General features: G+C 36.6%; 1 protein-coding gene across 2 annotated transcripts; it reads left to right on the top strand.

Moving 5' to 3' along the window:
• The first annotated feature begins 8,985 nt into the window (after positions 1 to 8,985).
• On the top strand, positions 8,986 to 17,638 carry LOC114477757 (carcinoembryonic antigen-related cell adhesion molecule 5-like). Of its 2 annotated transcripts, XM_028470311.1 has the most exons (6): positions 8,986 to 9,088; positions 10,143 to 10,439; positions 12,641 to 12,922; positions 13,303 to 13,557; positions 15,702 to 15,950; positions 17,407 to 17,638. In XM_028470311.1, exons 1-6 carry the CDS (start codon positions 9,037 to 9,039, stop codon positions 17,487 to 17,489), a joined length of 1,218 nt encoding a protein of 405 aa, XP_028326112.1. In that variant the 5' UTR covers positions 8,986 to 9,036; the 3' UTR covers positions 17,490 to 17,638. The 2 variants fall into 2 exon arrangements, with proteins under 2 accessions (XP_028326112.1, XP_028326113.1); XM_028470312.1 differs by lacking the exon at positions 15,702 to 15,950.
• The last annotated feature ends 2,643 nt before the right edge of the window (positions 17,639 to 20,281 follow it).

Raw genomic sequence — 20,281 nt, 5'->3', positions numbered from 1 at the left:
GATTTCATGAGTAAAATGTAAATTGAATAGGGATGCATATTCTGTTCAGTTTCTTTATTAGATTAAATGATCATACTGAACAATTATCATTCACAGTTTATCTCATTGTACAAATAATTGTATAGAGTTTCTCCAGGTAGCAGCGAGTCAGATTTAAGGCTTTAATGCCCAATTGTTGTATTTTTAATGCCACAAATAAAGATGCATTTGCATATTTCATTTAAGATTTGTAAACATTCCATCAAGCAGAGGAATCAGGAAAATCTCAATATTCAATAAAAAATTGTACATAATAGGAAACTTTTGAGCAACAACAAAAAAAAGTGTACAATTTCAGCCAAAAACTGCAGCTTAAACGTCATAAAAAGATATAGTCCTGGCACTCTTCATTTGCAAAAATAGAAAAAGCCTTTATTACAGTTTCAGAAAGTTTTACAAGTACACCAAATAAAACTGAAGGTCATTTCGACAGGAAAAAAACCAAGTAGTTAATATGAGTTGATCTACACATGTTAAAAGAAATATATATTGGTTATTAGTAATTTATTTGAGGTAGCTGTATAATTTCAATTTTAAATGTAGAGTGGCTAACTAACTGGTATCTGGTAAGTTATGTTTTTATAGTTTAGTTTTTATACATCCTAAGTTCATTGTACAAGTGTAAAGTTTAAATTGGATGTTATTGCACAAAAAAAATGTATGAAATTGTCAGCATAGAATATCCGTAAATACCAGTGCATAAATCACCGTATTGCTTCATCAGATATTTATGCTACTTTCTAAGTAACATAGCAAACCTTGATTGTATTTACACATATACAGCATAAGAAAAGTTAAAATATTTCAATACTTACACTTAAAAGCAAAATTTTTTTCGGCACAGGGCCCGGAGAAGGATAAACAAAACCCACGTGAATTCAGTGACATCGGTGCAAAACCTCTATACTGCAAAGAATTATGGGTAATATGCTTCGCCGAAGTCCACTTGGATGCAGGCTTCGGCAAAGTGTGGATCAAGGGTGCATAGGGGGCGGGGCAAAAGACCACTCTAGAGAATTGGGACACCCTGCGCACTCGCGCCCTCATCAGGACTGCGCAAATGAGGGGCGCAAGGGTGCAAGTGCGAGTATTGGGACGGGCCCTACGTTGTAAAATGTCAGAGTGACTGCCCTCTATGGGTTGAAACCCGGCTATTACAATTGATTTTTGCTTTTTGTTAAGAACAAGATCATGTGATGTTTTAGGACCACCTTGCATCACAAACAAGCACTGTTAGCCCTGCCCCGTTATAAAAACTAGCACCTGTGGGCTCTCCAATCTGTGGTGAGTAGGTTGGATTGAGAGAAGAGTGAATATAGAGGATTATTGAGTAATGAGTAGCTAGTTAGCATAGCATAGATTGTTCATTGGAGATTTTATAGTATAGACTGGGCGTGTCTTAACTGCTCCAGGAGCCCCGCCCATAATCAATAGAGGTGTGCCAAAATATCGATACAACGATATACCGTAATATTTTGTTATCAAAACACTGCCACCAAATATCTTTTTTTTAATTTTATATTGAAACATACAAGACATGACAAAAACAATATATATATACTGTATATACATGATACACAGAGATAATGCAGTACATACACAGTACAATGAGACAATAGGTGAGGAATGGATATTTACAAATTTACAGTGTGTGTGTGTGTTCATGTGTTGAAGTTAAATGTTGTATCAGCTGAACTTTTGTCGTTCCAATTATCTATTAATAGTGTAATCATTTTACATTTTCTAATCTATTTTTACGAGTTCATTTTATCTGCCATTACTTTTGTTGAACAATGTTCATAATTTACTTCGTGTTCTACCTGCCCAGATAGCACACATACATCTCGCCAACGTCGGCATGATGAATAAAGTTGCATCGGCGAGACGTATTATGGAGAGCGTTTGCTCATTGGGCAGACGTTGCAGAGACATCGGCGTTTGGCCAATGTTTGGACGATGGATTAAAGACGCTCAGCGCGGCCTCTCTTCAGCTTATATTAACCTTTATTTAGCTCGGATCATTCAATTAGTATAAATATCTCCATATCCATAGTTGAGTATTTACTTAAATCTGATAGGAATATAGCAATATCACAAAAAAACAATATACTACCACTAAATAGCTTATTATGTGTGGACAAAATAAAGAGAAAGACAGTTCATGATCATAAATGTATTTTCAGCAGCATAGCCAAAAGAGCCCCAGCACAAAAACAGCTTCACGGAAGTGACATTTTACAGTTCTCCAAGTGGTGTCACCGAGTATCACTGACGCATTAGGAGTAGAACGTCGACGCACGATCTGAGTGACATTAGCGAGACGTATGCGTGCTATCTGGGTGATACCAGCCTATAAATGTCTGTTTAATGTTCAACTACTTTTATATCTTTAACCTCTTTACACCGTCTATAAAACTAAGAAAGAAGAAATGCTTTTGTAAAAAAAAAAAAAAAAAAAGAAGAACAACACACAAACACACTGCTCTGGTGTGTTCTTTGCTGTTTAGTGCGTATATTTCAAACATTCAAAAATTTAAATCAGCAAATGTAATCTTAAAAGCAGCTGGAAAATAGACATTACATCTTGTAGTAAGTCAGACTAATGGGATTAGATAAGAACTGATGAATCTATAACCGAGAACAATAATGTTGATTTCATGTTGCGACTATAAAATCAAAGTCCAGTGTGATGAAGCATTCTGTTCTGGGAACTCATGATGATCATGGCAACAACACACAAATCCAAAATTAAGGTATATCTAATGTGCCACTAAATGGTGGATTTTGTTGTATGACAAATGTTTTTGTAATATCTTCACAAAATCTATTAAAAAGGACATTTTCCAAAGGTTAGTTTCTGACTGAATGTTTGCTCCCATCAAAGAAGAACCTTTAGACAAGATTTATTGACCATTATTTATTCACTTTACAACTGCTGGGAATGTGTACCTCTGGTGATAACATTTCATGTTTTCATTTTCAAAGACACAAAACCTGCTATTTTAATATGTTTAGTTATTAATTAAAAAACAAAACGTAACCAGAATGGACTCATTTAGTTGATCAGAGTAAAATCCAAGATTACACTCTGGATAAAAGAGTTTAGACTTAAATGCAAACATGAAACAGTTTCCATGACGCTCTGAGTAAACAATCATGTCAGTCATTACCTGAGGAGGAGGAGCCACAGATATACCTGACCTAGTCTAGGAAGGCAGCGCTCTCTAGTGTTGATTGATTGTAACAAAAACCTTTGTCCTAATTTCTAACTCCTGTTACTGATTGGCCTGAACAAATATTAAATTTGGAGCAAATTTTTTTGTTTTCATTTATCCTTTATTTAACCAGGTAAGTCACATTGAGATTTAATTATCCTTTTTTTGAGTGGGACCTCAATAGTCAATAAACTCTGAATTGACACAGATCATAATGTATCGTGGATGAAATTTTTTGCAATATATCGATTATCGCAGATAATTGCTGCATTGTGAAATTATCATTATTGTGGGCAAAATATCGTGACAGTATCGTATCATGAGGTACCTGGCTATAGCCAGACCTAATAATCAAGGAATTTTTTGAATTTCCCTCCTAGTGACAAGTCAAGAGAAAGCAGGGGTTTAATTGCTCTTTAAAAACCCTCAAATATTAAAACGGAGGGAAACGTCAACATTTGGCTAAACTCAAAGGAAGAAAAACCAACATGGAGTTCTGACTCAAATTCAGCTTGAATCTACAGAGAAACAGTGACACACTGTGGCTGCTTCAGGCTGACACACTACATAACACAAAAACAAATCAGCAACACCATACCATTAATATAAACTCAAACAACAAACAACCAACCCAGCCTTGTTATCTAAATAAAGGCATGTTTTCTTTAATTAACTTTACTGTTGCAGCGCCCGTAGAAAGTAAGTATTGCTGTAGAAAAGTGAGAGGTTAAGTGGCTGTTTCATGGATGGCCAAATGAGGTTGTGCTTGAAGGTGGGACATCAGGGACATTTAGGATTGTTGTGAAATGTGTAGAGTGAAAACTGTTGTGTTTTCATATATTTTGGCCTTTAGCAAGGACACCATAACGAGTTGAACCCCATTCCACTAATGTGAAAGTACCACTACTGGTGCCTTTTGCTTTTTTAGACATTGGGGAAAAGCAAAAACAGTAATGCAACAAACAGGATGATATTTGAAAGTGTTTTGAAGGCTAAATCTGGTTAGATTTAACGTGAAACAACATCCAGAAGCTTACAGAATCACACAACAAAATGTAATTAAAATGTGTAAAACAAAAAGTTAACAGTTTTCTCCTTCAATGAAAATTGGCATTGAGAAAAACCAAGTGCCTGAGCTTTGAAGGGTTGATCCTGTTTCTTCTCTTTGTATTTATCTGCCCTGTTTTGGAGAAGATTCGCTCTGAGGGGACTGATGTCGCTACAATGCAGTCTCCGTGACATCATCACATGGGTAAACTGAAGCCTGCACTTCTCCGGAAAAGCGGCTCCTCAACTTTCCAGTTCGTTTGCGCTGTGGTCCCTGCTCTCTATCTCTCTCGTCTCCCTCCATCCTGTTGGTGTGCTTGCTGTGTGTGTAACTCCGCCCCTCCTCCCTTTGCTCAGCGCACACAGAGACGACACACACAAATTGACCAATCAAAGAGAAAAAAAACAAAGCAGCTCCCAATCAGGAGTGGGCTCCAGTCGTTCACGTCGCAGAGCTGTTTCGTTCGCATCTGACACATCACTACTCCGTTATTTTGTTGGGTGGTCATCTGGTTTTAACCAGGTAGCGGTCCATGATGTATCGCAGCACGGCAGCTTCAGGTAGCAGTGACGAGCACTTCAAACACATAGGCAGCGGTGTGTGCGGGGGGCAGTGCACACCATGGAGGCTCCATAAACAGCGTTCCGCTCTAGAAAATAATAAGTTGTTGACAACAAACATGTTTTTTTTGGGACATTTTTGGCTAAACTGAGGAATAAATGTGGCCCTCACTAATTTCCGACATGGGTATTTATCGTTAATATCGTGGGATGACATATTCTTACCGGTGAGAATGTTTTTGACGACAAACCATAAACGATGAATTATCGCACATTCCTAGCTGGTGGGTGGATTACAACTTTGTGAAAAACAGCTTTTAGAAGGATTTAAAAACATTTTTTTTGTAACAATCCCAAATAAATTTACAAATTACCTAAATGAACCTTTGCTCCATCCAGCTGTTGGCATTACTAAAATATTACAGTAAAAGTGAAGTGCAGGGTCATGATCCTTAACAGGTTAAATACCTTCACCAGCATCGCTAATTAGGAGTCGAAGTTTGATTATGTCATAAAATGTATGAAAACACAAGTAAGTAGCTGCTTCGGAGTTTTTAAAATCTGAATAAATTCACAGATTCTCCCTGAGGATGTTTTGAAAACTTTCTCAAGAAATATTTGAGATTTTTGTAACTTTTGCTAAAATGTTGAATTAATTTATGCAATTTCTCTTAAGTTATCATAGTATTTCAGCTGTTTTGGTAACTTTGGTCTCTTTCATCTCTAGGGCTGAGGTTGCCATGGTGGTTAAAAAGCTGCTCGGTGGCAGGGCCGCAGGGGTGGATGAGATCCGCCGAAAATTCCTCAAGGCCCTGGATGTTGTTGGGCTGTCATGGTTGACACGACTCTGCAGCATTGTGTGGATATCAAGGGCAGTGCCTCTGGATTGGCAGACCTGGGTGGTGGTCCCTCTTTTTAAGAAGGGGGATGGGAGGGTGAGTTAAAACTATAGAGGGATCACACTCAGCCTCCTTGGTAAGATGTATTTAGGGGTATGGAGAGAAGTGTCGGCCGGATAGTCGAACCTCAGATCAAGGGCAATGATGTTTTTTTCCTGGTTACGGAACTGTGGACTGGCTCTACACCCTCAGAAGGTCCTTGAGGGGATTCCTGTTGAGGGTTCTCCGGGAGTATAGGGTATCCGACCCTGATATGGGCCATCAGTTTCGCTTTGCTGGGAGTAAGTCGTTTCCACAGAGGGCTGGACTCTGCCTGGGCTGCCCTTTGTCACCAATTCTGTTTTTGCTGCTAAGGATGCTGCCACGCGACCCGACCACGGATAGGCGGCAGAAGATGGATGGATGGATGGTTTCTTTCGTATATTTTTTATATTCAAAAAATTAATTAAAACTCCCAAAAAAGGTGTCTAAATACAAGTATATGAATAATCAATAAGTATTCTCGACTATCAGTAGTAACGTTCTGGTTTCTGACCTGTGGTGATGACATTCAGAATCAATTATGTATTTTGCTATCTCATCAATAGAGGGCGCTGTTTCCCCCAACAGCAGAACAACTCTTCTCTTAGGTCAGCTCCTCTGACTAGACTCTGGGTTTCACTGATGGTGACAATAGGTTTCAATGTTACTGTGACTAATGTGAACTCAGACATCACTGTTAAAGCACAGGTGGGTTTTTCACTCATTAATCTTTATTGTACCCTCAAGGAAACTGAACAAAAAGCAAAGATAAGAAAATCACAGAACAAACTACGGGCTCCAAGAGGAACTTTTAGCCAACAATATTATCTGCTGTTTATGGTTTTTTTTAGTTTGCTTTTAATTTAACCAATGAAATTAAATCAAAATATTTCAAATGGTTTACACCAAGACAAATTCATTAAATGTGCATCTTGACATCATTAACATTACATAAGAGGTATGTATTTGTTAAAAGACATGTAACTGTGTCTACACAGTAGGACATTCACAGCTTTAATCAATCTACCCTACAGTGTAAATGAATGTTCAACTAGCTGCTTTGTTTCTACTTGTTTGAAAACATGCAAAGTTCATCCATCCATTTTCCAAGCTGCTTGCTCCTTTTTCTGGGTTGCCAAGAACAGCCACAGTTTTAATTAATTTTACAAAAAAAAAAAAAAAAAAAAAAAATATATATATATATATATATATATATATATATATATATTGATATCAGATCAGCCAGAAAACGAATATCGGATTTTATCGGACTGCATCTAAAATCTCCGATATAATAATTTCTTTTTCATTTATTTTATTCAATTGCAGAATACTGTAAACATTATGTTGAAGGTTAAAATGTATATAACCAATTGGTTAATAATAAATGGGTCAGTTTTTCTCATACCTACTGTTGCTGACTATTGTTCTCTGTTTGAGTAACATCACTTGATCATTCTACACTACAAATAAGTAATAAAAGCATGTATGATTCGTGTTGAAATCGTATCGATTCCATATCGGTATTGGCCAATACTAAGGGCTGCAATATCGGTATCGAATCGGAACTGAAAAAGTTGTATAGGGACATCCCTAATAATTATTGCTAATTACATTTAACTTTACATTTTCTTTTTTCAAGATGAATTATATGCAATTATATGTTAGTTTCTATTGGACTCAGGAATAATGGTAACTGTTACTGTTAATATTTGGTTTTCAAACGTCCTTATGAGTTCTTTCTAGGCGTGGCTAACCTGAGAGTTCTCTCAGGCTGAACTCAAAATGACAAACAAAAGCCATCAGAAGATGCTTTGATGCTTTCCTTACGAGAGAACTCGTAGGGTATACATCAAAGCAATCACCTCTGAAAAAGACTGGCAGTTTGGGCGATAATGCTCCTTGCTTGTTGCCACCCACCATAAAACTGCACAAAAGAAGAAGAAGACTGGCAGTTGACAGTTCAAACATGTCAGAAGATAAAATTTCCTGGAAAAACTTGTCTGAATATACGAAACCTTAACTTATATTTTAAAAAAAGAAGATGAAATGAACTTGCTAGGATTATTAACCCTAAAATTGTTCTTTCAGTCTTAATACATTAAATAATACACCATAGGTATACCAAATACAACATTTACAGTAAACGTCTTCAGGTACTACGTCATAACTTTTATGATTCATAGCTCAGTACACACAACAAAGCAGCAAATAAACGAACAATTCCTTTAAGTGCTGCGTGTGTTTATTTTCTTATTACAGCACCAAAACACACACGCACACACAAACACAAGTGGAGGGAAAAACAATACCAGTTAGTCAAAGCATCCAAAGTTCTGACGTACAGTTCACCTAAGGAAATATTTCAGAACGGGCACCATTTGTGCAGTGACCCCAGTCTGCGTTATTCCACATACCTCCTGTCTTAATAACAAAAGCGGAAAATATTCAGGTCAGGACCAAGTCAATTTCCTTCTACTCCTCTCAAAGAACACAATGATTTGTTTGTATGGCTTTGTGGTTCTCTTTGTATTGACCACGACATGCTATATCGCACGATTGCGCGTGAATTGCGTGAGATCTCCTGAGTCCTTGCTGCAATAGATACACATCACAGACGGGGGCGGTGGGGATTTCCAGACTGCAGATTACTTATATAACTCCAGCTGACTAATACAGAAGAAGATTTCATCATGTGACAAAGCACGAAACAATCATCAATAATGTGAGACTGCACTGGCAAAATAAAACTGAAGCACATGATGCAGACTTAATAAACAAAGAGATCTGAACAAATAGTTAAAAAAGTGGCTTTCAGACACATATGTAGGACAAAACAACCTGTTTATGAACACAGGTCCCTGTGGATGATACATATAAAAAATAGCTCTCATGTCTTTTTTTCCACATGACATTTTATATAATTTCGTCTCACTTAGCTTCCAGGAGCTAGTTTTAAACTTCTTTCTCAATCCTGTAAAGTGAATTAAAAGCTTACAGTAATTAATAAAACATTAGTATACCAGTATCTATTTGGCAACTGGGCAACTTTTTTTTTGGCTATTTTCTGGCTATTTCAAGTGCTTTTGGAGGGGCCAACATTTGCATCATAAGAACACAAAGCAGGAGTGTTGTAGAACAAATATTTGCTTAATAAAATGCTGTAACCACACATTGTCATATTTTAATGTATTATAGTCACAGTCAGAGATAGAAGGGAAAAGTTTCCAACAGAAGAGAAGCTGAAAGGCAGAATGGAGTCGTCCTTTGTGCTGGTCCTCACCATGCTTATAACAACTCTTTTAGGTAATGTTGACATTTTTTCAAGATATGTACCTCTACCAACATTGATTCAATGTTCAGACAACTTTGCTTTTATGCTTTAATTGTACTAGTACAGTGCCGGTCGGAAATATGTATTCATGTGGGAGCTTAAGTAGTCAATCATTGTCAAATGAGTATGTTTGAAGATTGGATGTACAAAAAAGTGTACAAACATATTTGCGAGTGCAAAGTACAATAGCGTGTGCAATTTATCTGGTTTAATTCTAAGGGACATGCACATGATGAATTGATAAAGAAAGCTTGTACCAATGTGGCGGTTTGCGTAGAATCTGATAAAAGACAAATTTGTACAAATAAAAGTATTTATCATTTAACATTTCTTAGTGCACGCACACGCATCAGCCACACGCGTGCACCCACTCCTCACATCAGGTTGAAATGCGTGCGACCAACCCTCTGTCTACTGTTTACATTATAGCTGCTAGCTGCAAGCATCTTAACACATAGAATAATAGAAGAAGAAACACTCACTCTTGCGCAGAACAAGCGATAATCATTGTGGAACCGTGTTTTGGACTCATCTGCTCACAAAAAAGTTATATTCCTCTGTCTGAAGAACCAGATAGTTTGTGACATGGTCGGCTATTGGCCGTCAACAACTTCCGGGAAATTCCGTTGTCGCAACTCTCTTTCTAGATGGCTCTGTGTGCGTTCAGCATGTATACCCAGGGTGTGCATTAGGTAAATTTTCATTAAGCATGAAATATTTACCTAAATAACTTTTAGCAGTACAAAAGAAGTTTTTAATATTGACCTTTTTTAAACCCAAACAAACTGTGACACACGCTAGATACCAAACCGGAAGTACCGTGCTTAATGCCGAGAGGGAGCCATATTCTTAAATCTAAAAGGAACGTTTTGCAACACCAAATTACTCCAAAATAACGGATGTACACACACCGCGTCGGGGAGAAATTCGCTCCACAAACACACGCAGACGTACACACACACGCAGGCCTTTCTTGCTGTATAAATAATAATAAGTCTTTAATATAATTTTGAATTCTTTCACCAGACCGTTCCAGTAGCCAGGTCCTGATAGCATCTGAAAACCCAGTACCAGTGGGCCACGACGTAACATTTCACAGAGACACCACTGTCTCCGAGGGCGTCTGGATGTTCAATGGCACGTTACTAATCGTGTTGATATCTGGTGGAACTGCTCAGATTTTTGATCCATGGAACGCCAGGGCAGAATACAATCCAGGCACATCATCACTGACCTTAAGGTCTGTGACATTAAAGGATTCTGGACAGTATTTATTCTATGGGATACCTAATCATCGTGGTGATTTAACCCTATCCGTCCAAGGTACGGGATGCCTTTTTGATCTATCACCCTTGCTTATCCCTATTTAACATTATGTCCTCCTATTTGTAAGATGCTTCCTAAAACCAAACAGATTATCAAACAATATTCAACAATACTGCTTATTAATGATTACTCTAGCAGATGACTTTTTAGCCACTGTTACCAAGGGGCTAACAAATAATAAAGTTAAAGTTAAAGTTATCCATTGGTCATAAGTGCATATATATTTCGATATCTGTTTAACGCTCAGGAACATTCATCTGTAACCCTAGGCTTAAGCCTTTACTGACATGGGAGGACAAAGTAGTGATTTCATCCACTGCTGTTCTGCCTGATCTTTCATGATTGTTTGATAAGGAAACAAGATCATTTGCATAAATCATTTTAAATCCCACTCATACAGAATCAAACACTTGATATTCAGGCTATGAGTCCAAAAGTCCATCCACTGCACTTCAGTGTCACTAACACCACTGATTCCACACCTATGTATTATCAGTGGTCAGTTGTTTTAATTCTGGCTGTAATTTTTCATCATGCAAAGATCCATATTATTTACCCAACCTGGGTTTTATCTCTTGTGCAAATTCACACTGACAAGCATACATTCTTTCTTCGTTCAACATAATGGAGCCAGCAGGCCCAGCACACTAACAATGTTATCAGAGCAGAACAAATAACCATTGTTGCCTCATTATTAATCAAACTTTCATACAGGTGGAGGCTGACCATGCTGCTTTTTATAACTTGTAACACTAAGACAAACCACCAAGTAGGGCTGCTCAATTAATCGAAATTCGATTACGATTCTTATACCCAACGATGACAAAAATAACATAATCGAGAAAAACGATTACTAAAAAAATAAATAAATAAAAAATAATTATGTATTTATAAAAATTATAAAACGTGTTTCATTTGTTGAATAAAACAAACCTACTGTTTTGGACATCTACAAATAATTAAAAGCTTGGCGCACACATTATTTCTAACTCTGAGTTAGGGCTGGGCGATATATCGAATATACTCGATATATCGCAGCTTGTAGTCTGTGCGGTGTTGAAAATGACCATACCGTTTACCTCGCTTTCTTTTTTTTTTTTTTTTTTTGATTTTTGATTTTTGATTTTTTTATTTTTTTTTTATTTTATTTTTTTGGAAATGTCATCTTAATGACAACATGCACAAAAGGGCACTATTTGTTTTAAAATATTGTAGTGGCATTATGTACAAAAAGTGCACTTTAATTTTGTGTTTTGAAATGCCATGTGAGTTGCATCCTGCACTAATGTCTTGTTTTGAAATGTCTCTGTGACAATTTTGCACAGAACGTGCACTTTCTGTTGACAATTTTATGTTTGAGCCACTCACTGTTTAATGAATACAGTTATGTCAACTTTGACTTAGTTGTGATATCCCCTTTTTTGCATGAAAGTTTAAAATTGGCATATATTAATGCAGTATGATCAAGAATGTTTTAATGTAGACATATAGAATCATCATACTGGTGTGATTTTGTGCATCAAAGTGTTAATTCAAGGGTAATGCAAAATATCGAGATATATATCGTGTATCGTGACATGGCCTAAAAATATCGCGGTATTTATAAAAGGCCATATCGCCCAGCCCTACTCTGAGTTGTTTAATCCATGCACATGCAAGCTCCTCCCCTCCGCCCATCCCCTCTCAAAGCCAAAGCTAGCCTACAGGCCAACATGAGGGACGTTGTTGCTAGTGGTATTGAAACATGGCAGGAGAAATGCAAATACTTGGTAAACATTAACATATGGGAACACATTGGGTTTGATGATGAAGACCTAGATCAAAGACACATCACGTGCAAGAAGTGTTTTGTTTTGTGCAAAAGTGAACATACTTGATTTTAGTGTTTGAAGGATTTTATTTTTGTTTAAAGAATATATTTTATGTTTTTTTTTTAACAAAAAATAAATAACTTTTTGGTTGACAAATAATCATTTGCATAATCGTGATTTCAATCATGATTAAAATAATCGTGATTATAATTTTTTCTATAATTGAGCAGCCCTACCACCAAGTACAATGTAGAGTTGAGATCATCAGGATTTGTTTTTTTATCTTTAATTCTCAGTGCACAGCTTTATAGCAACATTTTCACCCTTTCTGGAAAAGAAAGTCTACGATGTATTTCTTAACTGTAACTTCCTTTTTCCCCCACACAGTGCCGGTGTCAAACGTAAGCCTGCGGGCAAATGCCATAGACCTGGTAGAGCACAGTGACACAGCAGTTTTGATGTGCTCCGTGTCCAAAGGCACATCTCTGTCTTATAAATGGCTGAAGGACGACTCCATGATCACAGCAGGTGGAAATGTAGAACTCAGTGACGGTAATGTTAATCTCACCATAAATAACGTGACCCGCTTTGATGGGGGGTCCTACATCTGCAACGTGTCCAATGGTCTCAACCATGAAGCCAGTCAGCCTGTATATCTCAATGTCAGCTGTAAGTTTGAACTTCAAAATCTGGAGTTTATTCACAACACTGACAACTAAATATGTTTCTGTTATGTTGTCATTTTTGCCTCCCGTCTAAATTCTCGCTTGTGTTGTACATAACTTTGGATGAATGCATATGCTAAATGAAATAGTTGATATGTAGAATGTATACAAACTTACCATACAAATTTCCATAAAAGCATAAAACATTTCACACAACACCCATCCGTTGTCGGTGTTACCTACAGTATATGCAAACTGCTACCACTGACCATATCTAGCATCATCTTTTGTCTCTTGAATAAAAATCTAGCTCAATCTCATATTCTACAAGCACAAACAATCATAGGCTTTTTATTTCTAATTAGTTTCTCCTTCTGTCTGCAGACGGCCCTCTGGATGTGTCCATCTCTGGTCCTAAATCAGTTAATGAGAACTCCTCTGTAACTCTGAATTGTTCTGCCATCTCTCGACCAGAAAGTACATACCACTGGTACTTAGACAACAACTCCAACCCTATCAGTAATGAATCCGTCCTGACCTTCACTGCAACTGACCAACACAAAGGTTCTTACATTTGTGAAGCGAGAAATCCGGTGACCAACATCACAAAGTCAGAGACTCACATGTTTACCATTGCCAGTGAGTAGTCTCCTTTTTTTATGTTGAACAATGACATAATTTTGTCTTCTCATTCTGAGTACGTCCTCCGGGGGCCTCATGTACAAGGACTTGCGTGAAAAATGGTGTGAAAAAAGCGTACGTCTCAATCCAGAAACAGGCGTACGCTCGTGAAAATTCAGATGTTTAAATCTGTGCGTAGGACTGGATCCACGCACAAATCCTTTGAACATCTAAATCAGTGTAGATGTGAGCGCACATATGTCCACGTCCAAATTTACATGCAAATAATATTTAAATGAGATCAGCACTGGGGATTCCCCTCAGCTTGACAAGAAAAGGCTGCACTTTTAACACCAGTAACAGAGGAAAGAAAAGATATTTTTAAACATTATTAGGCCGACAGTAATGGAAAATGCTATATTACTACTACTACTACTACTACTACTACTAATAATAATAATAATAATAGAGGTCAACTGATATATGGACTTTTTTCAAGATCGGCCATTGGTCCAAAAAATAATAATTTTTTTTGACCATCACCAGTCCTCCCTAAGAAAGATAAGAAACACTTTATTATAGGGAGGATATCAAAAGGGAGGCAGTGTTACACCTAGGGGAGGGGGAAGGGAACAGGGAGTAGAGACTCAAACTCAAGGTAGGAAATGGAAAGGGTGAGGAAGAGCTGATTATTTTAAAGTGAGAGTGAGATGTGAAGTTGTAGTTGTGCATATGGTGAGTGAAGTTAGGTATAATGGTGGTGGCTGTGAACAGAGGAAAAGAGTGAGTGGTTCTACCTAAAACAAGGCATTTAGTTTAAACCGACTACTTGTACATTGTATATTGTTGTCGTGCTTTACTGCTACTTACCCATCCTGTACTTTTTGTTTTACTTGGTTGTGTACGGGTATATTTAAAGTTCGATAAATGTTAAGAGTTCTATTGGTGTATTTAATTTAATTTTTAATATATAAATTTATATCATATGAGTGTCTTTCATAATCAATGTGCTTTAAAAAAAACTATCAGCCTCAAATATCGGCTTTCAAAATTAGCTTTAGATATCGGCTGATTAAAAAAAAAAAAAAAAAAAAAAAAAAAAAAAAAAAAAATCGATATAGGCATGGGCCTTTAAATAATAATAATAATAATCGCAAAATATGACGTTCTGATCGTGCACATCAGGCTTAATGTTCTCCATCTGATCATCAAACAGGCTGTGAAGGTGTAACAGCTAAATGTGACTCAGTGTAAAACGCTTTGGTATTAAAATCTCTATTAGAGAAGTCCTTTTCTCAATACGTCAATCGCCAACCCCACTGCCTCCCGCACACACCGCACCAGTCTGTTGGAGTGTGTGTGTGTGTGGCTGCTAATGATGGCTGGACTGAAAGCGTTAAAGTGTTCAGCATTAAGTGTCTGTTACTCAGAGGTCAGCTGACCACCTGTAGGAGATCCTAGCTCACAGACTGATAAAAAAAAAAAAAACATAGAAAACTGTAACTCACAAAAAATGTGTAAGATACATGTCAACAGCAGCTCAGAGGTTAATAGTGTGAATGTACTGGATTATTTTGGTAGTGTGCCTAATAAATCCTTAGAATTTAAACCATAAACTATGTAGAAATGTACGTATGCCACCTCAGGACTTGACTTGAAAGACCGCACATTTCCATGCTCACTCCAGTTTCTGAACATCAGGATTTTGCCGTGGATTATGATAGGTACGTACGCCCAAAAATGTGCATATGTACCTTTTGTACACCACATTTGTTTTATTGGAAGTTTGAGGAGCATGTACCCATACTAAGAGATTTTCCTCCAGTCTAAATTCTTGCTTGTGTTGCATGTACTGCAGCTTTGGACAAAAGAGTCTGCGAAATGAAATTGTAGACTTCATCCAAACTTATTATATACGAATTTCCATAAAACAATTCACACAACACACTTCCCACCATACAGATATATAAGGGCGGTGAAGTGTAGGTGTTACCTATATGCTAACTGCTATTTCTGACCATATCTAGCATCATCATCTATCTTTGAAAAAAAGATCTAGCTCAATCTCATATTCTCTAGCTTCTGAATTTGGAACATAAAGTTTATAAGCACCAGCAATCATAGGGTTTTCATTTCTGACTAGTTTCTCCTTCTGTCTGCAGTTGGCCCTCTGAATGTGTCCATCTCTGGTCCTGATTCAGCTAATGAGAACTCCTCTGTGACTCTGAGGTGTTCTGCTGTCTCTCAACCAGAGAGTACATACCACTGGTACTTAGACAAATACTTCAACCCTATCAGTAATGGATCCGTCCTGATCTTCTCTGCCCAACAAAATGGTTCCTACATTTGTGAAGCCAGAAATCCAGTGACCAACATCACAATGTCAGAGATTCACATGTTTGCCATTAGCAGTGAGTAGAGTCTCCTCTCTTTTTAATGTTGGACGATGAAACAATTCTGTCTTCTTGAGATGTTCTTCAACACAAATGTAGTAAGAAGTCACTATCTATATCAATGTCACCATAGGATAAACATATTGATATGCCAGCTTGATAGGGTGGCAAATGTACATATATCTGTTATGTAAGTAAAAGTATAACGTGTATACAAATGTAAAATTATACTTGACCAAAACAAAAATCTATATATATATATACATATACACACACACACACACACACACACACTATATACACACATTTTGCCATACAGCTGGCATATCAATATGCAGATAATGCTCAAAGTAATATCTTCACACATGAGACTTGTCAGCATTGATTTATCATTAGGCTTATATACCTGTATTTCAATTGCGGTCGCTGACATTAGCTCAGGTACTTAGCCTGTGCTAACTAAGCAATTAAACCAGCATAACTTTCATTCAGCATTTCAAATGCTTTAAACTGTCCTACAGTGTGCTAAACTAAATATTTCCAAGGGTGAGAAATGTTACCCGTTTGGTCTTTGAAGCATCTCTGCCATCAACTTCCTGTTCTGCATTGCCAGATACAGGTGATAGTTCCCCTTAGCAACATAAAAAATTCCACCAAAATGTAACGTAAAACACCTCTTTCAAACCTGCCAAATGCAGCTTTTTGCTACGTGTTTTAATTTTTTCTCTTAAACTTTCTTGCTTTTGCCCTCTGTAAAGTTTAAGAAAGTAACCAGGCGGTAATGTAAACATTAAAAATATTCACCAAAATAAAAACGAAGTAAAGCACAAAAATCCAAAGAACAACGTATTCTTCGGGTTTTCAGGCTAGGCAGGAAATTCAAAAAAATGCCTTCATTATGTGTAGGGCTCTTGAAACAGTTAAGACACACCACACGGCTGGTCACTCTCTAACAGCAGCCCACTAGCTCCTAGCTACTAGATATCTATACCAACTTAATACTGACAATTCGCTCAATCCAACTTACTCACCAGAGAGTGCAGAGTCAACAAGTGCTAGTTTTCATAGGAAAGGCCAACTGTGCTGGTTCATGATGAAAGCTGCCCAAAAACATCATCCACCTCCTTCTCAGCTAGTAGCAACAGTCCAGTGTAATAGCTGGGTTTAAACCCATAGAGTCATTCATATTTTTACAACAAAATATGCCAAATTAAAACTAAAATGTCAAGAGTTGAACTAAGATCAATCAAATGCACAGCTTCATAACAAAATACATTTGTTTTCAGCAGGAAAAACATAGTTTGTGATTTAGTTACTCTTTAAGTACAGTAAGTGATTATTGGCTCCATCTCTGCTTGGTGTGTTTTTACCTTACTTTTCTGACACTTTTTGTTTATCATGAAAATGACATATTTTACTGTACTTTGGACTTTCAGGATAAATAACATTTTCCTTCTTTTGCTTTTACACTCAGCCTCCATCATCCACCTGCCTTCCCAAGCCGGTGTGATGCTGACGACACTTTTTGGTCTGTCTGCAACTCGACTATTTTACTGAAATAAAGTCCAGTTAACATGAAAATCCTGCTACTCCATGAAGAGTGTTTCTGTAACAAGACTGGAAAAGACTATTCATTTTAAAAAGCTTTAATCTGATTTGTTTTATCAGCTTAAAATCACTTTTATTAAAAGTGACTGTACAAAGGGTGGAAGGAAAATACTCTAGTAGTCTCCAGTAGTGTACTTCAATAGTTTTACAACAGAAAACCATGAGTTTGTTAGTTTCTTGAAAATACCTGTGAAAAAGTCTTCGATGCATTTATGGAGAAATTATATTCATGAGAATGTAACATGATGTAAATAAATTTGTGCTTTGATTTTCTGTCATTAATTGTTACTCTGTTAACATAAATATATCTTTGATTTTTCAGGTAAACAGTCAAAGAAAAGCTATTGTCATGCTAACAAAACTAGCCTCCTTTAGCACAACCTTTTCAAAATAAGACGATCAAGTCTACTGTAATTCTTGATTGTAACTGAAGTGGGGGTTCCATCTTACAAAATTAATAGTCAGTCTAAACACCGTAAGTGTTGAGGATTAATACTCGGGCCCAACCTTAATCAGAAGTACTGCAGATAAAAACCAAGTCATGTAAACACACATCAGCTGAGTGTGGAGGAGCTGAGCGTAGAGGTCTGCAGCTGGACCCCCTCTCAAGCAAGCGGAAAAAAGAAGACCGATGTGGTGAAGCAACATTCTTAAGTCCCAAACCTACCCGGGTGGAACCGGGCACTTTGCGTCCTCGCAGATCCCCGTGACTACGCAAGATCTTCCTCACATATTGGTTTCAGAGGGAGAGCAAGAACAGATGGGATCTCAAGGCAGCAGCCTCCCGTCAGAGTCTCAGTGACAAAATTTCTGCGAAGACGTACCGGCATATTTTAGTGAAAAAGCAAAAGAAAAAAAAAAAATAATCGATACTTAGCGTGAGCATATCAATCATGCGAAAAAAATATTGCGATATATCGCTGTATCGAGATATCGTCACACTGCTGATGCAAATAGTTTCTTTTGAAAATCTGTCGTTAGGTTAAATTACTGTCCCGGTTTTGAGTTGTAAATCTGGTCACCCCCACTGTATGCTAATATTAAATTCCAATCACTGGCATCATGTTCTACATGTACCAAAAGCAGAGGTGAAAGTAACGGATTACAAGTACTCACCTAACGTTACTGTAATTGAGCTGCTTTTATGGGTTCTAAATCAGTAATTTAACTTGTACTTAAGTACATTTTAAAAGAAGTAAAGTAATGCATTACATTTCTACACCCAACCGAATACTGACTTAATTAATATAATTTGTGATTTTTATTTCCCCCCCCCCCTCCGTTTAATGGTTGACATTGAACATAATCCATAATCTGTTGTTACCCACGTGGCACATTTGGAATGGCACAGTTTTAGAATTCATAAATGTAGCTATACTTAAAGCCTGATCATTTGTTTTGATTTTGAAATGAATGTATTGGTGTTATTCTATTTAAATATATAAACTAAAAAATTGACAAACATTTACAAATGCCTTTGTGGAAAAATAAAATAAGTTCCAATTGAGCAAGATTTGGTCTCTTCCTTTTTAAGTTTATACATGAAATGTTACTGAATGTAAGGGAACGGTGGTAATATTTTACCAAAAATAAACTTTTACTTTGCGTGCTATTTATCGCAGCTATTTTTTACTTATACTCGCGTATTTTATGTATGACTTACTTCAACTACTTGAGAATAATATGTCAGTAGTACAAAACCGTAAACTGCACACAGGTGTAATATTACACAGGGAAGCTAGCAGAGCTAATTCAATTACAACTAAATACGGCCACAGTTCAATGCAAATGTTTCTAACAGTAGGTGACACAGGTTGTACAACAGTCTGCTCACACTAACCTAACGTTGATGGTTAGAAGCTAACAGTTAGCTAACATCCAGTATCCAGCCCAGTGCTTTCACTGGTACGTGTAGTGAAGCCGAGATTAAACTTTAAACCACTTACCTTGTACTTCTGCCACTATGAGTTTAATTCCTAAATGTAGACTGAGTTCAGACAGCAAACATTACAGCTTCTCAGTCCGGACAAGTGTACGAGTGCAGGGACGAAGAGCCATTTTTACTCCTTGTAAAATGATCTCATCAGCTCAGAAAAACCGACAAATATTTAGGAGAAACACAGGGCCAATTTATTTATTTATTTATTTATTTATTTATTTATTTATTTTTTAATCTCATTAACTTAGACAAAATGATCACATCAATTCAGAAAAATCGAAAAATATTTGCTGTAAAAACTTATCTCATCATTTCAGAAAAACCAAAAAATATTTGCTATAAAAACTTATCTCATCATTTCGGAAAAACCAAAAAATATTTGCTATAAAAACAGAAAACAAGGACCATTTTTTTATTTATTTTTTTTTAACCCATTTTTATCTCATCATCTCAGAAAAACCGAAAAACATTTCCTAGAAAAACAGGGCGATTTTTTTTCTTCTGTGAATGCAATAAGCTCTTTTACTGAGTTATCTAATAACTCAGAAAAACAGAAGAAAAAAAATAATTCTATAATAACAGAAAAAACACAGCTAATTTGTTAAAAAAAAAAATATATATATATATATATATATATATATATATATATATATATATATATATATATATATATATATTCTTCTGTGAATGCAATAGGCTTCCTTTGGATTCTTATGGAGGAAGATTTGTGTCTTTATTATTCAATTAAAAAAAAAAACTTTTCAATTTAAAAAAAGAAGAAAAAAATCACTTCAAATAAAAA

The sequence above is a fragment of the Gouania willdenowi genome, chromosome 16 (genome assembly GCF_900634775.1).
Source record: "Gouania willdenowi chromosome 16, fGouWil2.1, whole genome shotgun sequence".
NCBI classification, from domain to species: Eukaryota; Metazoa; Chordata; class Actinopteri; order Blenniiformes; family Gobiesocidae; genus Gouania; species Gouania willdenowi.
Note: the sequence above shows the minus strand (reverse complement) of the source record. Positions and strands in the feature narration are given on the sequence as shown.

Bases quoted from the DNA above. Each gene is read 5' to 3' on its own strand.
- LOC114477757 (XM_028470311.1), top strand. From the start codon at position 9,037: ATGGAGTCGTCCTTTGTGCTGGTCCTCACCATGCTTATAACAACTCTT. The intron at 9,089-10,142 runs GTAATGTTGACA...TTCTTTCACCAG, and splicing joins GCTTATAACAACTCTTTTAG to ACCGTTCCAGTAGCCAGGTC. The intron at 12,923-13,302 runs GTAAGTTTGAAC...TTCTGTCTGCAG, and splicing joins TGTATATCTCAATGTCAGCT to ACGGCCCTCTGGATGTGTCC.